Source organism: Rhinichthys klamathensis, unplaced genomic scaffold (assembly GCF_029890125.1).
Source record: "Rhinichthys klamathensis goyatoka isolate OS25496 unplaced genomic scaffold, OSU_Roscu_1.1 h1tg000370l_1, whole genome shotgun sequence".
Taxonomy (NCBI): domain Eukaryota; kingdom Metazoa; phylum Chordata; class Actinopteri; order Cypriniformes; family Leuciscidae; genus Rhinichthys; species Rhinichthys klamathensis.
In genome coordinates this window covers 1,051,077-1,069,730 of record NW_026606878.1, presented here as the reverse complement: position 1 = coordinate 1,069,730, position 18,654 = coordinate 1,051,077, and the positions used below count along the sequence as shown (strand labels likewise).

General features: G+C 38.3%; 1 protein-coding gene across 6 annotated transcripts in view; it reads right to left on the bottom strand.

Moving 5' to 3' along the window:
* Nucleotides 1-18,654, bottom strand: part of sbf1 (SET binding factor 1) — a 59,817-nt gene that overhangs the window by 5,951 nt on the left and 35,212 nt on the right. For 5 of the 6 annotated variants that reach the window (XM_056233506.1, XM_056233508.1, XM_056233509.1 and 2 more), the window contains 25 exons: nucleotides 18,022-18,099; nucleotides 17,774-17,887; nucleotides 17,554-17,682; nucleotides 17,338-17,436; nucleotides 15,571-15,775; nucleotides 15,331-15,443; nucleotides 14,447-14,596; nucleotides 14,152-14,220; nucleotides 13,453-13,614; nucleotides 12,530-12,792; nucleotides 11,912-12,084; nucleotides 11,721-11,794; nucleotides 8,686-8,878; nucleotides 8,307-8,437; nucleotides 7,692-7,867; nucleotides 7,075-7,211; nucleotides 6,763-6,970; nucleotides 6,461-6,657; nucleotides 3,927-4,064; nucleotides 3,615-3,710; nucleotides 3,312-3,386; nucleotides 2,783-2,955; nucleotides 1,487-1,663; nucleotides 1,295-1,396; nucleotides 1,018-1,203 (listed from right to left, as the gene is read on the bottom strand). In XM_056233506.1, coding sequence (XP_056089481.1) covers nucleotides 1,018-1,203; nucleotides 1,295-1,396; nucleotides 1,487-1,663; nucleotides 2,783-2,955; nucleotides 3,312-3,386; nucleotides 3,615-3,710; nucleotides 3,927-4,064; nucleotides 6,461-6,657; nucleotides 6,763-6,970; nucleotides 7,075-7,211; nucleotides 7,692-7,867; nucleotides 8,307-8,437; nucleotides 8,686-8,878; nucleotides 11,721-11,794; nucleotides 11,912-12,084; nucleotides 12,530-12,792; nucleotides 13,453-13,614; nucleotides 14,152-14,220; nucleotides 14,447-14,596; nucleotides 15,331-15,443; nucleotides 15,571-15,775; nucleotides 17,338-17,436; nucleotides 17,554-17,682; nucleotides 17,774-17,887; nucleotides 18,022-18,099 — 3,618 coding nt within the window. The remainder of the gene's footprint in view (nucleotides 1-1,017; nucleotides 1,204-1,294; nucleotides 1,397-1,486; nucleotides 1,664-2,782; nucleotides 2,956-3,311; nucleotides 3,387-3,614; nucleotides 3,711-3,926; nucleotides 4,065-6,460; nucleotides 6,658-6,762; nucleotides 6,971-7,074; nucleotides 7,212-7,691; nucleotides 7,868-8,306; nucleotides 8,438-8,685; nucleotides 8,879-11,720; nucleotides 11,795-11,911; nucleotides 12,085-12,529; nucleotides 12,793-13,452; nucleotides 13,615-14,151; nucleotides 14,221-14,446; nucleotides 14,597-15,330; nucleotides 15,444-15,570; nucleotides 15,776-17,337; nucleotides 17,437-17,553; nucleotides 17,683-17,773; nucleotides 17,888-18,021; nucleotides 18,100-18,654) is intronic. The other variant, XM_056233510.1, reaches the window with a different exon arrangement.

Below are 18,654 nucleotides of genomic sequence, written 5' to 3'. Positions count from 1 at the left end.
TGCAAAAAGTATTAAATAAAAGGGGGCAAATAATTGTTCCCATTGTGTTTTGGAGAAAAACATTTATTTCATAATGTGATTTTCCCCCCACTTTCAATTATTTTACTTCAATAAAAAGTTAGAGATTTTTTTTTTTTTTTTATAAAATATCAAGACTTAATGCAGATTTTTTTTACAGCCATCTTTGATCATATTTACCAAGGGGGCAAATAATTCTGACCAGCACTGTATAAAGTGAGAAGGACGTAGGATAAGAAACAAGAACTCCTGGAACTCCTAGAACCTTAATCGTTTTCATTGTGTAAAAGATAACAATCATATCTTTGATATCTTGTCAAATCCAGATCCAATGCCCTGAAATCCCACTATGAAGCAATCTTATTCTTTATATGTGTGGGGAAAGAAAGTCTGTCCTTATCTTCAGGGTAAATTAGCTGGATAAGGCTTGCGCAATCCCGTTAAGTTATAGTAGGGCATCTCATCTTCAAAGGTGTGGTAGGTTTAGAGTGACAAAGCAGGAAGTTGGAGCAGGTATGTGAATATCAGCATGTATTAACAAGCTGCTTTCCTGTGCCAGCTGAATTTCTTGTACCTGCTCACATCATCACCAAACAGATAAAGTTTATTCTTTTTCCCTTTTCCTTATAGAATAGTGATTGCTTTTATCAGCATTTAACAAAACAGTCATTTGACAATGGAGATGTAATTATTACAGTGCACAACTTTCCAGAAACAGTTCCACTGAAAAACTGAATAAATATAAATAATGCATGAAAACAAGCGACACATCCTGTATGTAAAAATAGCATGCATTTGAGTGCATAAAGAAAATGGTGAGACATTAACAAATGAGAGTGGCTCAACAAAAATGTTAAATTACTGGCATATATTGCAAATGCTTGTGCATATACTATTACTGATAGTGATACTAATTTCTTGACAAGCTAAATATTGGGAAGGTTAAGAATATTATCAGCTACTGGAAAACCTGTATCGAACAGCCACCAGTACACATACCTGGTGAACACAGTCGAGGAACTGAAGGAAGACAGGTGTGAATCCACTGCTCTGGCTGGTTAGCGTCTGGGCTCCACGGTGGCTGAATCGATGGCCAAACGACAACCACTCTTTCTCCACGAGCAGCCTGAATCCATCAATCGTTCGGTAGTATGGATCCGACAGCAGCTGCACCAGGGACACCACCTAAATCCAACACATGGCATGTGTTAATCCACACATGGCAAAAATCGATGGCATTCACCTCTCATACATGTTTTATAAGTGTGTGTCCTACCTGTGTTGTGACATCCCAGCCATCTTCTAAACTAACCATGACAGAGGAACCAGTGTCCAGCAGCTCCACAACAAGAACAGACACTTGTAGAACCCTGTGAAGCTATGGGACACAAACAATAAACATCAAAAATACACTGGATTTTATAATTGTCAGATAAACCCAATTAAAATTGGAAAAAGTGTAAGGTACCAGATTCATCCACTCTGACTCCTCCAGGCAACGGTGAAAAGTCATGTTTTGATCATTGTTGGTTGAGGAAGGCACACAGGCTTTCATCAGCTTCTTGAAACTGTTCTTCACTTGCCGTACATCAAAGACCTCGATAGGCACCACCTCCCACTGCTGGAAGGAGTCCTGCTTTCCACCCTGAACACGACACCACAAGGCTGGGAGTTTCACTTGTGCACACACAATTCAATATCGCAATCAATAGGTTTGATTAAATCTAGAATCTATGGAATCTGTATTGTAGGAATTGTAAACGGTGGCAAAGTTCATTTTAGACCCTTGGAACACCACAATAGAATAACAATAACAATAACAACAGTGATAGTAATAAATAGAGTAATAAATATTTGAAAATATTTATTCTTTAATAGAATACATATTTAAGAATAATTGTAAAAAAAATTAAGTATTGTTAGTATAAAAATAATAAACATTATTATTTATTGATCTAAATAAATACAATTATTATGACTTAATCTTTATCATTAATATTGATAATCATAGTAATCGCATTAGACCTCAAAATTACAAAAATGAAATGTGTATTAGTTCTGGTGGTAACAGTTCTTGGAAATCAACTAATATTGCTTTAGTAAGTTACTTCATATATAGAGTCATTTTCCTATGAAATTTTATATATTTTAACTCTTTCCCCACCAGCGTTAAAAAAAAAAAAGAGTTGCCAGCCAGCGCCAGCATTTTTGATCATTTTCACAAAACTTTCATGGCCCCCAGAATATTTTTTGTATGAATATCTGAACATGCAATATGTCAAAAGAAAGAACAGACCTTTTTTCATCAACAATTAAATGTGGGAAAGTTTCATAAAAAACTACACTGAGAAAATTGCATTTTTGTCAAAGACTACGCCTGCATCGATTCAGAACGATGATCAAAACATAGATGGAGTAGATCGAGTTCATAAACACCCCCAAAGCTTGCATGGTCCTATACCACTTCCTGGGTCGACATTTCATTTGCTAACATTAGGCAGTTTTGATTTATATGCTGTTTAATGTTGATGATCACGTTATTTTACATTTGCGTCTGCTTACATATGCTATCACTTGTTTCTGCTTCTTTTTCGCCTGTGTTTTGATCAGAAGATTCTGCCCCTTTCAGAAGAGTGCCATAGCGCCCCTAACATATAACAGTGAAAACACGGAAAGCCGGAAATTTCCGTCAATGGCGAGGAGGAGTTGTCTCATTAACGACGGAAAATTCTGTCAATGGCGGGAAAAGAGTTAAGACAGTAACCTTGAGCTGGGACTTGTCTCCAATGATGTAGAGGTACGCTCTCTGTTGGCGAAGGAAATAGGTCTCGGTTGGGCCTCCATTAGCTTGAGGAGACTCTTTCCCAGCCAGCCTGTTCCCCACATCTGGGTTATACGTGCTGAGCCGGCCACTTCCACGAATACTGCCCCATTTCCCTGAGAAACACAAAGAGGACCAATAAAGATCATTTACTGATGGAGAATGGGCAATTAATTCTGCTTTGTGGAATCATTTGTGTGTTTATTTGGGTATTGGCGTAGAGAATTTGTGATTTCTGCAAACACATTATAGACGATGACAGTGAAAATCCGGTGGATCACATGCAAAGAGATGCTCATCACATCCGCACAAACAGTACAAATAAAACAAACAGACATGGTGGTCAACGATTAGTTAGCACAGATAAAAGAGGATGACAACACTACTTGGACACTTAGTGCTCAAACTTGCTGGCGTCATTGTCGAGAAATTTGATTGGTTAGATTTGAGAGCAGGGGCGGGCCTACTGTACCTCTAGGCGAGTTGCGTGCCTTGACTGAAACTCTAGGCTGGGAGAGGGAGATGACCTTTGCCCTCTGACCCAGCGCTAAGGTCAGATGACATAAAAATGCCCATTACTATCAGCAAACAAATTCGGGCAGCTATTTCAGCCCGATAATTAACATTAGCATATAGCATTAAGCCAATACAAAAATGCACACGTCATGTAGGATTGGATGTCAAATTATATTTGAATATAAATGGTTGGGAACAGAGGAATGAAGGGCGGGGTTAAGTCGTGAGGATCATCAAATGTCTCGAACACACTTCTCACCTCCTCTACTGAAGGTTCCTGGCACGTCCTCTTTAGTCCCCATGACTTGTTTCATTAAAGCTCCAATTTTAGGCTGCCTCAGCTTGTCTGATGAGTCTGAGGCCCAAAAAATAGGGTGTGAATATCACATGTGAATCGTTAAGGTACATCCAATTGTCTGACATTGTCTGTGAGGATTAGTATTGGTTAGGGTTAAAGTCAAGTCAAGTCATCCTCATTTATATAGCGCTTTTAACAATGTAGATTGTTTCAAAGCAGCTTTACAGAGATAAACATATAATTTAAGGTTAAAGGTTAGGGTCACAGTCTCACCTGAGGTGCTCATGTGTGTGGAGGTGAAGCCGCTGAGTGTGTTCCTCCCGCTGGCCTCACTGTACGAGGGCATAGAGCTGATGATTGCCTGCAAATACTTCTCCTGCTCCAGGCTGGTGGAGTCGGCCTGGGACGGGCCTGAAACCAAACAACTGCATTCACTTTCTTTCTTTTTTTTTTATTAACTGAATTTGCGTTTTATTCCATCAATATATCTCTTCCTGTGCTCATCTGCTTCATGTAAATGTGACAGTGGATAGGGAGCTGGGCTTAAACAGTTAAGCTCAAACAGAAGAGCACAGTGCTAGCATGCCAACGGTCATAAGGTTGATTCCCAGGGAATGCATGAACTGATCAAATGCATGTCTTGAATGTATTAAAAAAGTGACTGCCAAACGCATAAAAGGCCTATAATGTGATATGCTTATGTATGAATGTAATACAGGGTTCCTACAAGTTTCTTCAAGTTAAATTCAAGTCTTTTTAAGACCTTTTTAAGACCATTTATATAAAAAATTTATACCTATTTCACGTCCCTACCAGCAAGGAAAAACAAAATCCTTGAACTTGTGTTCATTCATTTTTCAAATGTGGAATGGGTAAAAGATGATAAGCCAAGCAGGTGTGAAAAATAAAAACATTTCAGTAGGCCACAAGAAAGTTTGCCGAACAATGTTAAGTTGTTTTTTAACATTAGCTAGCTACTTATTCCATGCTGGGAATATGGGGAACTGAGAGACCCCTGAACAATAAACATCGAAAATCATAATAATCATGGTTGACAAATGAAACTTTTGAGGAAAAATACAATACGGAGAAGTTACATACAGCACAATTTTTAAGACCCAAACATCAAAATTCAAGACTTTTTAAAGTCTTTTAAGGTATTATTTCCAAATTAATAAATTCAATGCTTTTAAGGCTTTTTAAGACCCCGCGGGAACCCTGTAATATGCATAATCCAGTGTTGTTACAATTAATTAAAATTAAAACTTTATTTGAAATAAAGCTAAAATAAATTATAACATTAGATGAGAAATGTTGCTTCGAAATAAAATAAGTTAAAGTCCCTGTAAAGTCAAAATTAAGTATGTGTTTTGAGTTTGTCACACCACAGAAAAATGTGTTATTAGTCACCCAGCCAAATTTGAATGATAAAAAAAAGCCAGCAAGTACATAAAATAAGCTATCAAAATCTTGAAAAAATGAGCAGTAATCTCTGCTCTCAAACGCTGGGGGCGTGTCCACTGGCTGCGCTGAAACCACGCCCACTCGCGGGAAAGCTGCCGTCGTCGACTCGCCTCACTCAACTCTACAGCCGGAATGGATGCTCGCACGGTGGGCACGCACTGCCGAATGGCACCAGTTGTCGGCGCGACGGGAGGATGAAGGCTGAGGCGGGAGTCGGTTCGGCCCTATTCACCAGTAACAGCGGATTATCAGTGAATCCCAGACAGTTATCTCCGACGAAAGTTTAAAAAACTATCCAGTGTAAAATGATCACTTAAAGAGGCGGGTTTTGGCGGTGATCCTCAGCTCTCCATCAAGGTGGCTCTTCACAAAATTAATCCACTTCTTCTTGATGTAATCGTTTTTCGGAAATTTAAACAAGGACACCGATCTGTTTTGTACGTGATCCGGTGATTGCATCCAGGTAGTACGCATTTCCGTGACGAAGGCATAGCTAGTAGCTAGCAATCTGTAGGCTGTGTTACTAATAATAGTACTGACAGTACTATTTTTAAACTCTATGTAAATGTATTTATTTGTGAATGTGTATGACAGTGTTTTTATGTGTATGCCTGTTTTGCTTCAACCAAATTGCCTTCGGGAAATGAATAAAGATGAACTGAACTGAACTGACAGTAACTCGCGATTGAGCGGCAAACTGATGTGAATGTGCTCTATAATATTGTTAGGAGCGGCCAGCCTCAGTGGCCTCAGAGCGTCATCAAGTAGGGGCGTGTCCAGGAGCTCAAGGGCTCCAGTGCGTCATCGAGCCCTGTTTTAGCCCCGCCCAGAAAATCCATAAAATATCAATGGTGAAAAACTGTTTAACGGTCTAACTCCACAATTCAGTACTTCACAGTTCACAGTCTTTGTAATATGTTTTAGCAATACATTTCTAACATTTATAATGTGTTTAGAATTTTTTTTTGAAATTGCCTTTACAGGGACTTTAAGGTTAAAGTACTAAAACTACAAAAACTGGAATTGATGAAAAATATAAATTAAAGCTAAATAGAAATATTAAGAAACAAAAAAAAAAAGCACATAACAAAATTAGTAAAATTAAAATGAATATAAAAGATAAACGCTGATTAAATTTTTTAATAAATACTAAATTAGTATATAAAAATACTAAATTAACACTGATTTACTCAAAAAATAATTTACACACACACATATATAATAAAATATATTTTAATATAATCTAAAATAATATAAAAAATATTATATATATATATAAAATAAAACAATTACTACAGAGAGAATGGCCATTTTAATCTCTAAAATGTGCATCTGGCTCTGACCTGCAGTGGGTGCATTGGGTGATTTGAAGAAGCCCACGACGCCTTTAGCATGCAGGCCGGCCGAGCGCAGCAGCACAGCTTTGGTGCGCGAGTTCCTCCAGCACACCACAGGAAAACGGTTCTGCCGGTAGCAGCGGCAGATGCGCTGGATGGTGGAATCAGGGATGCTCTGAGGCACGATCAGTAACCCTGGGTAACTGAAGCACACGGACAGACAGCCAATGAGATTTAGACATAAATACTACGCTAATACAATGGTTAACAGCGTTTGAACTTTAGCTTCTGGGAATTCTGGGACTGACCTTCGACAGACCGTGTACATCCGGTTGACAGTGGAGATCCGGAAGGGTTCGTTTTTGGAGCGTGTCAGGCTGTTGCTGAGAGTTCCCAGTCCCAAACGCTGATAGTCGCGACAGCAGGCCCGCTCGACCACATTACTCATGGTCTGGCGGTCCGACGAGCGGATGGTGGAGGAAAGCGTGAGCGAACTCTGGTCCGGCTCTTCAGACACTGTTCAGTCAGAGAAGTTGCATTATTGGATAATCACGTGTTGGTGATCACAATCATTACTCAAAATGTAAATGAATAAGTGTGTGTTTTTGTCTTTATCTCACCAGAGATCTCATCCTCATCCAACTCTGACTGCAAACTGCTGCGGTTTTCCCAGGTCGGTGGGGAATACTTCTTCCGGGTTACATATTGACGCCCAATGGTCCTCTTTGCGCTCTTAACCAGGTTTTTAGACAGCGTTCTAAAAGAAACAGCAACTCAAACATTTTAATATCAAGCACTCTCCAAGCCTATAGGGAAAACTCACCATTTAAATACATAACATGTCTGAGCTGTTGTCAAAAACGCTAAAAGCTGCTCTTAAAAGAGTTTGAAGATAATTGGTCCTGCCTTCAAGTGCAGCGAAGAACAGAACCGCATTTGAGTTTGTCATGGCATCCATTTGCTGCTAATGCAGGATAGCTTTCAAAATTTCCACTGCCAAATAATTCATGGCTAGCGCAGTGCAACCACACGGCATTTATTTTCCTCTTGTTCTGTTTCTATTTAACCAGTGGCACTGGGGACGATTGACCCAAACGGGAAGAGGCTGGACCGGGAAAGCATGTATGTGAGTATGAGAGAAAAAGATGGGCGTAAAAACAGAAATGATGTGCTGAGACTAAAAGTTGTGTGTTGTTTAAAGGGCAAGATCATAGACTAACATCCATTCTGGTCTTACTTTAGCGACTGGTTCTTGTCCTTGGTCTTGTGCTCCACCACCAGCTTTGCAGACTGACCCACAGTGAAGGCAAACGTGCCCTGGACGTGCTGTGGGTATCTGAGCTTATGCATGTGCTTCCTGAACACCTCAGCAAGATCTGACGCTACCTCCTCATCAAAGGCAATCTTCATCAACTACAAGAGAGGAGAAAGATTGAAATAACTTAGAATAGAATTGAGTTTTTTTAGTGGCATCTAAACAATACTAAAGACTTATAGATATATAAAGATGGTAAGTCATATTACTAAGCTGGTCCAGCCTGAAAAATGCAGTTTTTCATCATGATTTGAGCATTTAGAAACAAGATTTACAATAACGTTGTTGTCAGATTTCATGGGAGACTTTAAATATGAAATTTAATCGTAAGCTTGGTGAACAGCTTTGGAGAATTTGATGTTCCCCATTCAAAGAGATAGGAGCTGTACTTGCATGAGTGAAATAATCAAATTAAATTACGTAATGAATGTAATATAATATTAATCTGTATTAAATGAAGGGTTTTTGTGCATTTACGTAATTTCATATATTGTTAGTAATGGAGCTAAAGGAAAGGCAGGTGATGCTGCTCAATACCTGAAAGGTGCAGGAACGCAGCTGGAGACCCTCTTGTATGAACTGATCCATGGGAAGATTAAGATTAGAGATCCGCTTCTCTTTTGTGAGGGAGGCGACGGGGAAAGAGCGGGTGACCACTTGCTCTCCAACTGCACAATACAAACACGCACGGCAACATTTATTGCACCTCCGAAAAGGCTTTTTGTGTTCATTTCCTTTTACAAACTTCACAGCGTGAGCTCGATGAGTCAAGTTAAGTGCCCTACATCTCTTAAACTGAGAAAATTAGCTGAAACAAGGATGACATTTCTATAATTCATGACCGACTGCAGAGACTTGCTGCTCTGAACAAGAACAAAATCAATCCCAGTGAGAAGCATGACCAATAGGAGCGTACCGAGCGGGTCGGTGGGTGTGCCCTTGAAGATGAGCCGGTAGGTAGTGAGAAAGATGGCTCCTTCGGCGGGCAGCAGGGGCGGCCCACCCATCGTGCCCGTGGCTTCCTCTCGGCCGTCTGCTATGAGGTGCACCCGCATGCCGTCCATCACAAACTCCTCACCGGGCAGGAGAGTTGGCCTCAAAAGCTTGGGCTGGAGACAGAGGCAAATAAAGAGGAAAAAGAGAGAAAGGAGATGTAAATAAAAAGGAAGAAATTAAGGAAAGCAAAAAAGGAAAATAACGACTGTCAGTATATATTATGCTCAAGTTGCTCTAATGTAAAATTCATACCACACTTCACATTAAGCATGCAGAATGCTTTACCATATCATGAGCTGGAGGAAACAGAGCATTCAAATCACAAAAACATACAGCACACAGCAAAGGTGCATTTCCTCTCAGTTGGTGTGATATTTCTGAAGGTTAATGGACTTGAGCATGTAAAAACACATTCCGCTTAACGAGGAAGTGTCAGTCCAAATTCAAGAGAAAGCTTTGGCTTAACTTGAAACTGCTTTTATAAGGTGATTTATTTTCGAGTAAAACAGGATATTCAATCGAGTGGGACGGATTCTATCTATGGGAACTGATTAGATCATGAAAAATGTGGGCGTTACATATCCAAAATAAGAACAACCATAAGAGCACCTCAACAGATCCCCAAGGGTAACCCTTCTTTTCCAAATATATCATTATGTTCCATTTAGTGCTGTCAAATCAATGAATCGCATCTAACATAAAAGTTTGTAAATATGTAATATGCGTGTGTACAGTTGTATGTCAGTATCTATACACACAGATACACACATTTATATATATATATATATATATATATATATATATATATATATATATATATATATATGATGCGATTTGACAGCACTAATTCTATTGCCGCTAATTATATTAACAAGAACTGGAATTAAATTATAATTTATTTATTTATTTATTTATTATCAAATGACCTAATGCTTTAACAACCACATTTTTTAATCGAATTAGCATTTTTAAAATTAAATTACAGATGTATCAAATTACCTAATCTTTTTAATTAAATTAACTTTTTTTTATATATATTAACTCACCAAATGTTTTATTAAATTATTAGATTTTTTTAATTGGAATATTTTTGAAAGACTGCAGTACCAAAAACAACAACAAAGCAATTCTAGTTGTAATATTTTTTTGTAAGATTACAAAAAGACATTTGTCCTTTCTACTGAACAACGTACACTAGGGATGTGCCTTAAGCCAAATACTATGTACCTAAAGGGGCACGGTGATGGAAAAAAAAAATGATGGGAGGAAAAAATATATTTCAATGGTTTTGCACTCTCTCGCAATTATATAGTTGAGTAATTATATTGTATATAATTTGCGGGTTATCAACATGATGCATCGAATGATATATCATGAGTAGCGGCGGTACAGACTGACCACACATTTTACAAGATATTCCTCAATGATGATCAGGATCTGTTGTGCATCAAATCCTCCACCATCGTCCTGTCAGTCATCTCTCCTTAAAATATTCACGTGATAAGTGAAATCATGATGTACTGTAATGTAACCGACTACCGCAGCAAGCCTAACCATGTCCCTTTAAGGACTCCGTAGAAAGAGTTTTTCATTTTCTGTGCCTTTCCGAATTCGGAATTATCCCTAATGTGCACAGATGAATCATGCACAATAGGAGGACTGACGTCCATTACAAAGTAAATGGGGTCAATTTGGATTTCACGTTGGCATAAAGCATGGGATACTTGGATAAGTCCATTTAGAATGCAGATTCTAAAACATTCTGTAAAACAATGTTTTCATTCCCACAGTGCTTCTAATATAATTTCATAAGTCCAGAAAGGCCAGAAGCTACATATTCATCGGGGAAAAGTAGCCAGTGTTTATTTAACTGATGCTAGCATTTTTCTTTTTTTTCAAATAAACAAATGCATTATGGGACAAAAACTTGACCCAGAATACTCTCCAGGCGCTTACGCAAGAGCAAGTTTCACCACATTCGATGCTGAGATTCTGAATGATTTACAGATCTCATGGCCATCTACTGTCTTTTAGAGGAATGTGTCCTCGTAACGGGATCTTGAGTCCACCTATCTAGAGCTGTACAGTAGATGGGGTCCTTTCATACTCTCTTAGTTGAGTTCTTGGGAAAGTGTTCAATGCTGGCGTCCCGTGACAGCACTGGTTGCTAGGCAATGAGTGATGAAAGATGCATGACTGGCTTCTCCAGCACAGAGTACTTTTCTTAAGAACTCAGTGGAGTGAAAATAAAGTCAAGTAAAAAAAAAAAAAAAAAAAAAAACACTGCAAAGTCTTTACCACACTTCACTGCGCAGTTCTGCCATTGCGATAAAGATGGGCATTTAAAAGAATAGTTCAAAAGGATTCAATTTATTCTATTCCACACCCATATGACTTTTTCTTCTGTGTTCTTTTCCATACAGTGAATAATAAATAAGTAAATTAAGTTCATGTAACATACAATGATGGTAAATAATAAAATAAAATAAATAAAATAAGAAAAGTTAACCAGATTTTCGAACGACATGAAATGAGTAAATGAAGATAATTGTCATTTTAGGGCGAACTATCCCTTTAAGACTGCTTTGAGATTAGAGCAATTGTGCAATACAATACATAGGAAATGTCAAATTAAATAAAGCATGAAGGTTTTGTTAGCGCATTCTGCTAGGACGTTATGGTAATGTTGCACCAGGATCTACGATAAAATCAAACCTCTGTGTTAAAGGAAAGCATGGCAGAACATAGACTAAAGTGTGCTCAGAACAGCAGGCCAATAAGACCCAGCATGCATCATTCAGGCCACGGTCAGTGAGGCAGTGCCGTCACGCAAACGTACCTGCCGTGGCACTCTGACTCAAGGGTGGAGGGGTTGAAGTGGTATGTGGGTGGATCTGCCTGGTTTTCTACACTGCATTTCCTGCCCAGCGAAACATAAAACATTGAGTTGGTTACCTTTTGGATAGGTGGCAGTCGTTTGCTCTCCCTGTGAACAGCTTCCAATGTCTCGATGTGCATCTGAACGATGTCTGAAAGAGAAACACAATATAGTATATGAGCGTTTAAAAAAAAAAATGCAAGAAAAACAAAGGTAGCACTGTTCAGACCCGTTCGGATGGCTGCATTGTCTGTGAAAGTCGTTTTACCTGGTATCATTGTATGAAGGGCCTTCAGGTGTTCGTTGGTGACGCCGCTCTCGTTGCACACTTTGTCAACAAAGCGGTTAATGAACCGAACAACCGAGTTCGCAACATCCGAGCTTTCGGCATCCTCAAAGCCGCTCTCTGTGTCGTAGCTTTCTGCCATGCTGCCCGCAATACTGGATGAATGAAAAACAAAATTAGTGGTATTTTTTATTTTAGCATAATTTGTATTTTATTCAGGGTTCATACAGATACTGTAAAATTCAATTCCAGGACTTTCAAGGACTTTTTTTAAGCACAACTGTGATGTAGCTGTTAGTGGTCTACAAGTTTTTGTTTTTGTTTTTTGGCTTTACTATTTATTTTACGTAATCTTTTTATTGTTTTTGTTTTTTTATTGTAATTTATATTTTTTTATTGCAATTTAAAAAAAAAAATTATTCAGGGTTCGTACAGATACTTTAACATTCCAGGACTTTCAAGGACATTTCAAGCACTATTGTGATGTAGCAGTTAGTGGTATACAAGTTTTTATTTTATTTTTCTTCATTTTATTTGACTTTTTACCATGTTATGTTATTTTCAAACCGTCTTGTTGTGCCCAAGCATAGCAGCACACACCTGTTAGTGACGTAGCTGTTGCTGACGCTCTCCACATCTCCCAGGCCAGTGTTGCGGAGCAGGCGGTTTTTACTGGTGTCGAGCGGCAGCAGAAGATAGCTCATGCGGTTGGCGTAGTGAATAGCCTGACTGAACACAGTGCTCTCCTCCTTCTGAACGCGCTCCTGCTGCTGTTCTTTACTCAACGTGGGCCATAGACGGCTCTGCTCTGATGCCAAGTCCAGGGCGCACAGCTGCTTCTGACCCCCCATGCCCTCCACCTCCTGAAAGATGCAGAGGTCAAAGGTCAAATACAAGGGGCAGCAGTAAAAGAAAATACGCCTTATAAACATACATTTTCAAACATAAAACAAATAACATGCATTACCATTCAAATGTGTGGGGTTGGTAAGATGTTTTGTTTGCATTTTTTGATCAAAAGTACAGTAAAAAGTAATATTGTGAAATATGATTACAATTTAAACAATTTTAACTGTTTTCCATTTTAATATATTATTAAAAAAATAATAATTTCATTGATGACAAAGCTGAAATTTCACCATCATTACTCCCAGTCTTCATCATTCTATGATGATGATTTGCTGCTCAGGAAACATTTTTTATTACAGTATAATAAGAATTAACATTTTTTTCGGGAATTTTTGATGAATAGAAATTCAATTCAATTTCAAAAGCAAATATTTGTAACATTATAAATGTCTTTACTGTCACTTTTGATCAATTTAATGCATCCTTGCTGAATAAAAGTAAGAATTTTTCACTCAACTTTTGAACAGTAGCGTTTTCTTAAAATTAAAGGCAACACTTTAAAATAACTTTCATAACTTGAAAATATTATTCAAATTCAAATTCAAAAAAAAAAAAAAAATATATATATATATATATATATATATATATATATATAAAATAAAATAAAATATTACAGGGGTGGATGCGTCTCCCTCCTCGCCATTCTCCAGGTACAGGGTCCGGATGTGTTTTTGAACATCACTGTAAAACATGGCCTCCCAGAACTGCATATTCGTCCACACCATGTGCTCCTGAACGCAGCTGTAGGCGAACTGAGTGATGCCTCCCCCCAATTTCTGTATAACACAAAAGAAAAGTCAGAGAAAATCCACCTTTTATCCAGTACCTTTACAGAACAGAGCATTCATCACTCATTATTGAACTTCTCAAAATGGCCAAATATGTCCTGTTGTCTAGTCATTATCACAAAATAAGTTCACTGCACATTATCCCACTTATATGGCTATTTACCAAAACAACTAATTGCATGTGAAATATTAATTTGAGTTTAAATTATTTATATTTAAGCTCCGATTATCTTAAAGCTAAGCAACAACACAAATACTGCATTTTTTATTTTTATGTTATAAACTGTATTCATCTGCAATCCAAGTTACTTATTCTACGGAGTACTTCGCTAACATATTTAATTGCAATGTAACAAGTCCTCCTCTATTTTATCCTCCATCTTTATGTTCTTCTTGTCTCTTATTCGTCATTCATCCCAGAAATGCAATTGTTATCTTGAAACTCCTGAGCTTCTAAGGCATCTACAAAATGTTTTATGCTAACCATAAATATTTATTATACTTAAAAGTACTCTATTCACTCACGCGACAGAAGGCAGTGACCAATGGGAGCAGGGCAGCAGCAATCCCATGTTCATCCATATGTGAGCAATCCTGAAGATAAAAATAGAAGCATTTATCTGCGGACATCAAAACATTTGTATAACACAATTTATGGAGGTAAATGATGATAACAGATGATCAACAACAATCATAAACTAAACCAAAACATCATATTTTCCACTTCCTTATTGCAGCACAACAATCCGAGAAATACCCATAAACACTCTGTATCTGATTTATTGAAAGTCAGCTGTTAAAGCACATTCCCGTGATTCACCTGCAGGGTGCAGTTCATCATACGGATGATGTAGTCGAACTGTTGGTCGTCCAGAACGGCCCTGTTCTGCAGCACGTGAAGGTTGAGCTCCTGAGTCAGACAAACACGCGCCGCCCGACCTTTCAGCGCCCTCAACACCGCCGGCATTAACTGCACACACACACACACACACAAAAATTTACTAATTATTTCAGATCATAAAAGCTTCAACTGAAACAGACACCATTAATCTGGCTTATGTTTAAAGTGCCCCTATTATGCTTTTCGGATATTACCTTTCATGGAATGTGTAATAGCGGTTTATGAATGTAAAAGGTATGCAAAGTTCTATTGATCAAAGTGCACGATAAATGACATTATTGTCTTCCAAAAGCACTGATTCTAAAATGCCTGAAACGAGTCTTCAGTAATTCCAGTCTTACTTCCTACATGAACCTACATAGGTTTGTAACAAATTTGCACAATGCCAGCCTATGGTCTTCATTGGCCGCCCGCAAACAACGTCTACATTGACCCGCCCTCAAACACTGCACTTGTAGCAGAGACTGGAAGAGTTTGGTTTGTGTTGTCGAAATGTTCCTCAGCAAGTGCTGAGGAAGCCTCTGGAGCTGAAATTCAGATATGGTAATAGACGTTTCCCACAAAAGACTGGGCCATCTGACCAATCAGAGCCGAGTAAAAGGAGGTGTTTAGAGAGACCGGATCCTTGATCGAACCGATTTAGACACAGTGAGAAAAGAGGCGAAGCTGCAATGTATATTATGAGAAAATTAAAAGTGTTTTTTGAGCTTGGCTGTATTTAAACCTTTTGTAGAAACTTTAAAATAGCATTATAGAGGCACCTAAACAGAAAAGCCTGACAAACATTTATAAGAGGTTCTTACCTTCTTGGCTTCCAGCATCTTGTTGTCAAAAATATATGTGATGCAGTTCCTGACCACCTCTAACCTCCGGGCGCTGTTTGCCATTACATTCCCGTTCCTGTCCACTATGTCAGCTAGAAGCCAAAGAAATAAAAACATTTGAATACCCATTAAGGCTTTATTAAGATTAGCACAAAGTTGTGTACATATCGATTAGTGTGATTTGAAGATTAAAACTGAGCACTGGATTTGCAATCTCACCCAGTGGAGGTCCGGACGGAACCATGCCCTTCAGTTCGGCCTTGACCACAGGAGGGGCGGTTTTGAGTTTTGCTGTAGCGTGGTCTATAAAGAGCTGCACGGAGACCTCGTCCAGGTGAGGGAAAACGGACTGTGGTAGCCGGTGCAGAACGTTTTCAGCTGTCCTCTGAAGTCGGTGCATGGTCACCGCTGGGTATGGGTTTTCCTGACAGAAAAACAGACAAACTTGTGTTTAGAGAGATCTTAACAAAATTTTGACAAATAACAATGCACCGATACTATATGCCAATTCTTAAGTATTATAATATTATAATATAAATACAAAATGTAACATATGTATTTATTAGGGCTGTCAGTTAAACGCGTTATTAACGGCGTTAACGCAAACCCATTTTAACAGCGTTAATTTTTTTATCGCGTGATTAACGGTCTTTTTGGCCTAGCAAACTTTGTCGTTTTTTTCACATGCTTTTGCAACAGGACGCGGCATGTGCGGCGCTACGCTATGAAACCCATTCATTTTAATGGCTTGCGCCGCGCGAGGACGTTTTGTTGCTTCGTCGATCAAGGCACAAGCGGATCTAGCTAGACCGGAAACAAAACAACAGGCACGCCGCACACACTTGTTTAGGCTTGCGAGCCGGCCAAATAGTTGGTTAACGTTACGTTTTGAGTGGATGACGAGCGCGAGACGCCGAAATGGATGCCAATAAGATTCTGAATGGAAAGTTTACTTTTAAAAAGTTGCCAAATGGTTCCATTGGCGAGACCAAAGTGATCTGTGTGTTTTGTCGTTGTGAACTGAGCTATCATCATCGCAGCACGTCCAGTCTGAAATACCACTTGATGGCCAAGCACACACACAGCTGATGCGAATTCTCCGCCCCCTCGTCAATATCAGGACCTCGTCAGTATTTCTTTCACCCTTTTATTGATGGACAGTGTTACATTGTGTGAGAGATTATTTGCTCCAAGTGAGAATGTTACTGTGAAATTGAACAGTATTGTCAGTGTTGTTTTCAATAAAAAAAACATTTGCACAAAGCAAGCAGATCCACTTTTCCATGTTGATAAGAGCATTAAAATGAGAAAAAAATAATGGGACAAAAAGAAATCAAGAGACATTTAGAATAGATAAAAATGTGCGATTAATTGCGATTAATCGCGAGTTACCTATGACATTAATGCGATTAATCGCGATTAAATATTTTAATCGTTTGACAGCACTAGTATTTATATTTAGAAATAATGGCAATATTAAAATGCTATGCTAAATTTAAAACACTCAATGAATGTAAATGTTGCAACATTACAAGACTGTAATGTACTTATGGAAAATTAATCTTTATTTTGAGATTTACAATACAATTCAATTATTAGTGTATTAAAATATTTAATTAATTAATTAGATAAACATTAAAGCTATAATCCATAATAGAAAGAAAGAACATATGGCATTAGAACAACAACAGGGTTAGTAAATAATAACTAAACTTTGAATTTTAGGGTGAACTGTCATTTTAAGTGAGAGAAAACGCTAATATTTTTTTTTAATATTGGCTGATAACTTATATTGTACAGATATATTGCGCATCCCTAACCGCAAATACTCTTTATTGCCGTAAAAAATAAAAGGTCGTGTGAAAAACAAAAGTAAAAGAACAAAAACCTTGTTTTAGTCTCAATTTTGACCTGGAAATGTTTTATTTTAAATGTTGGGAAAAATTAGACATGGTGCACGGCAGATACGACACATGAAAAACTTACATTTTTGAAAAGATGCTCCGCCAGCTCCTTAACATGCTTCATCACTTTATGAGGATTTCCTGTCTCCTGTCGAATGCGCTCCACCTCATTGGCTATAAGCTACAGTAAAAGGAAATGAGGGAGAAAGATCAGAGAGCTTGAAAAACACAAAGAGAAGGCATCCTTCTTAATTTCCTATTGGATGTCAGCTATATCCATCGTACACCCATGACTTACATCATCAAACAGGTCCGTGGCTCGGTACGGAGGACCCCGCTCAGACACGAACCCAGCGAAGGCCATGCCGTCCAGCACCTTCATCAGGAAGTCATCCTCAGTTAGTGCTCTCTGCCCCAAAAATGCAGCCTGGAGAAAAAACAACAAGCTTTATAGGCCTGTTCATGCTTCTGTATTACCATTTTCTCTGTGTGTAATTGAATTGGGGGGTCTTCAGTACCTTATGGAAGCGTATGACGGGTTCAGGGTGGATGCGAATTATATGCAAACACCATCGATAGCCCTGAAAGAGCTGTGCGAACAGCCACAGGAAGACAGCGCGGATCTCTTTATCCTACAACACACACCAAACAATGACACTCACGTAAGACAATCGCATTTCTAGATTTGACGTGAGATGCTGACGATTAAACAAGGAGGGAGGAAAAACGTTTATGGATTAAAAATACATTTTCAAAGAAGAAGTACCTGAATCTTAGGTGTGGATGGTTGAATGGATGGTGGAGGAAACGCATGATCAGACACTTCCAGCTCTGGATCAAGAACCTTTATCACACAAAACATACATATACATTAGGATTACAGTATAATCTCTCTACTTGATTGCCTCATATATACCTAGTCACAGTGATAAGAAGCAAAATTGACGTCAGATTTTCTTTTCAAGGAAAATACTCTACAATACAAACAATCACGGCTGTAAATATTTGCTCTGACATTTGCGCTAAATGATTCAACACATGAAATTATGTTTTTAGTTAATAAATAACAACACTGTCTGGATGTGGTGTCTTTTCATAATTTGGATCCGACATGAACGTAATTGCAGCATAAAATTATTATTAAATTCTGTAATGAATGCACTGAATTTTCATTGGTGCACCACACATTTTTACACCCCTACTTAACAATGCTACCATTTTAAGCTTCAAGTCATAACTCAGTTTAATGTCAGCTGCAACAGTTTAAAACACAATGTTCACTGTGTCCGTGACATGACAAAGCAACAAATCAGATTTTCCTTGAGTTTTTGTCCAGCCACAACAGCAATGTTATTTCGTCATTTGTTTGGCGTGTTATATATACTGTATACTATACTGT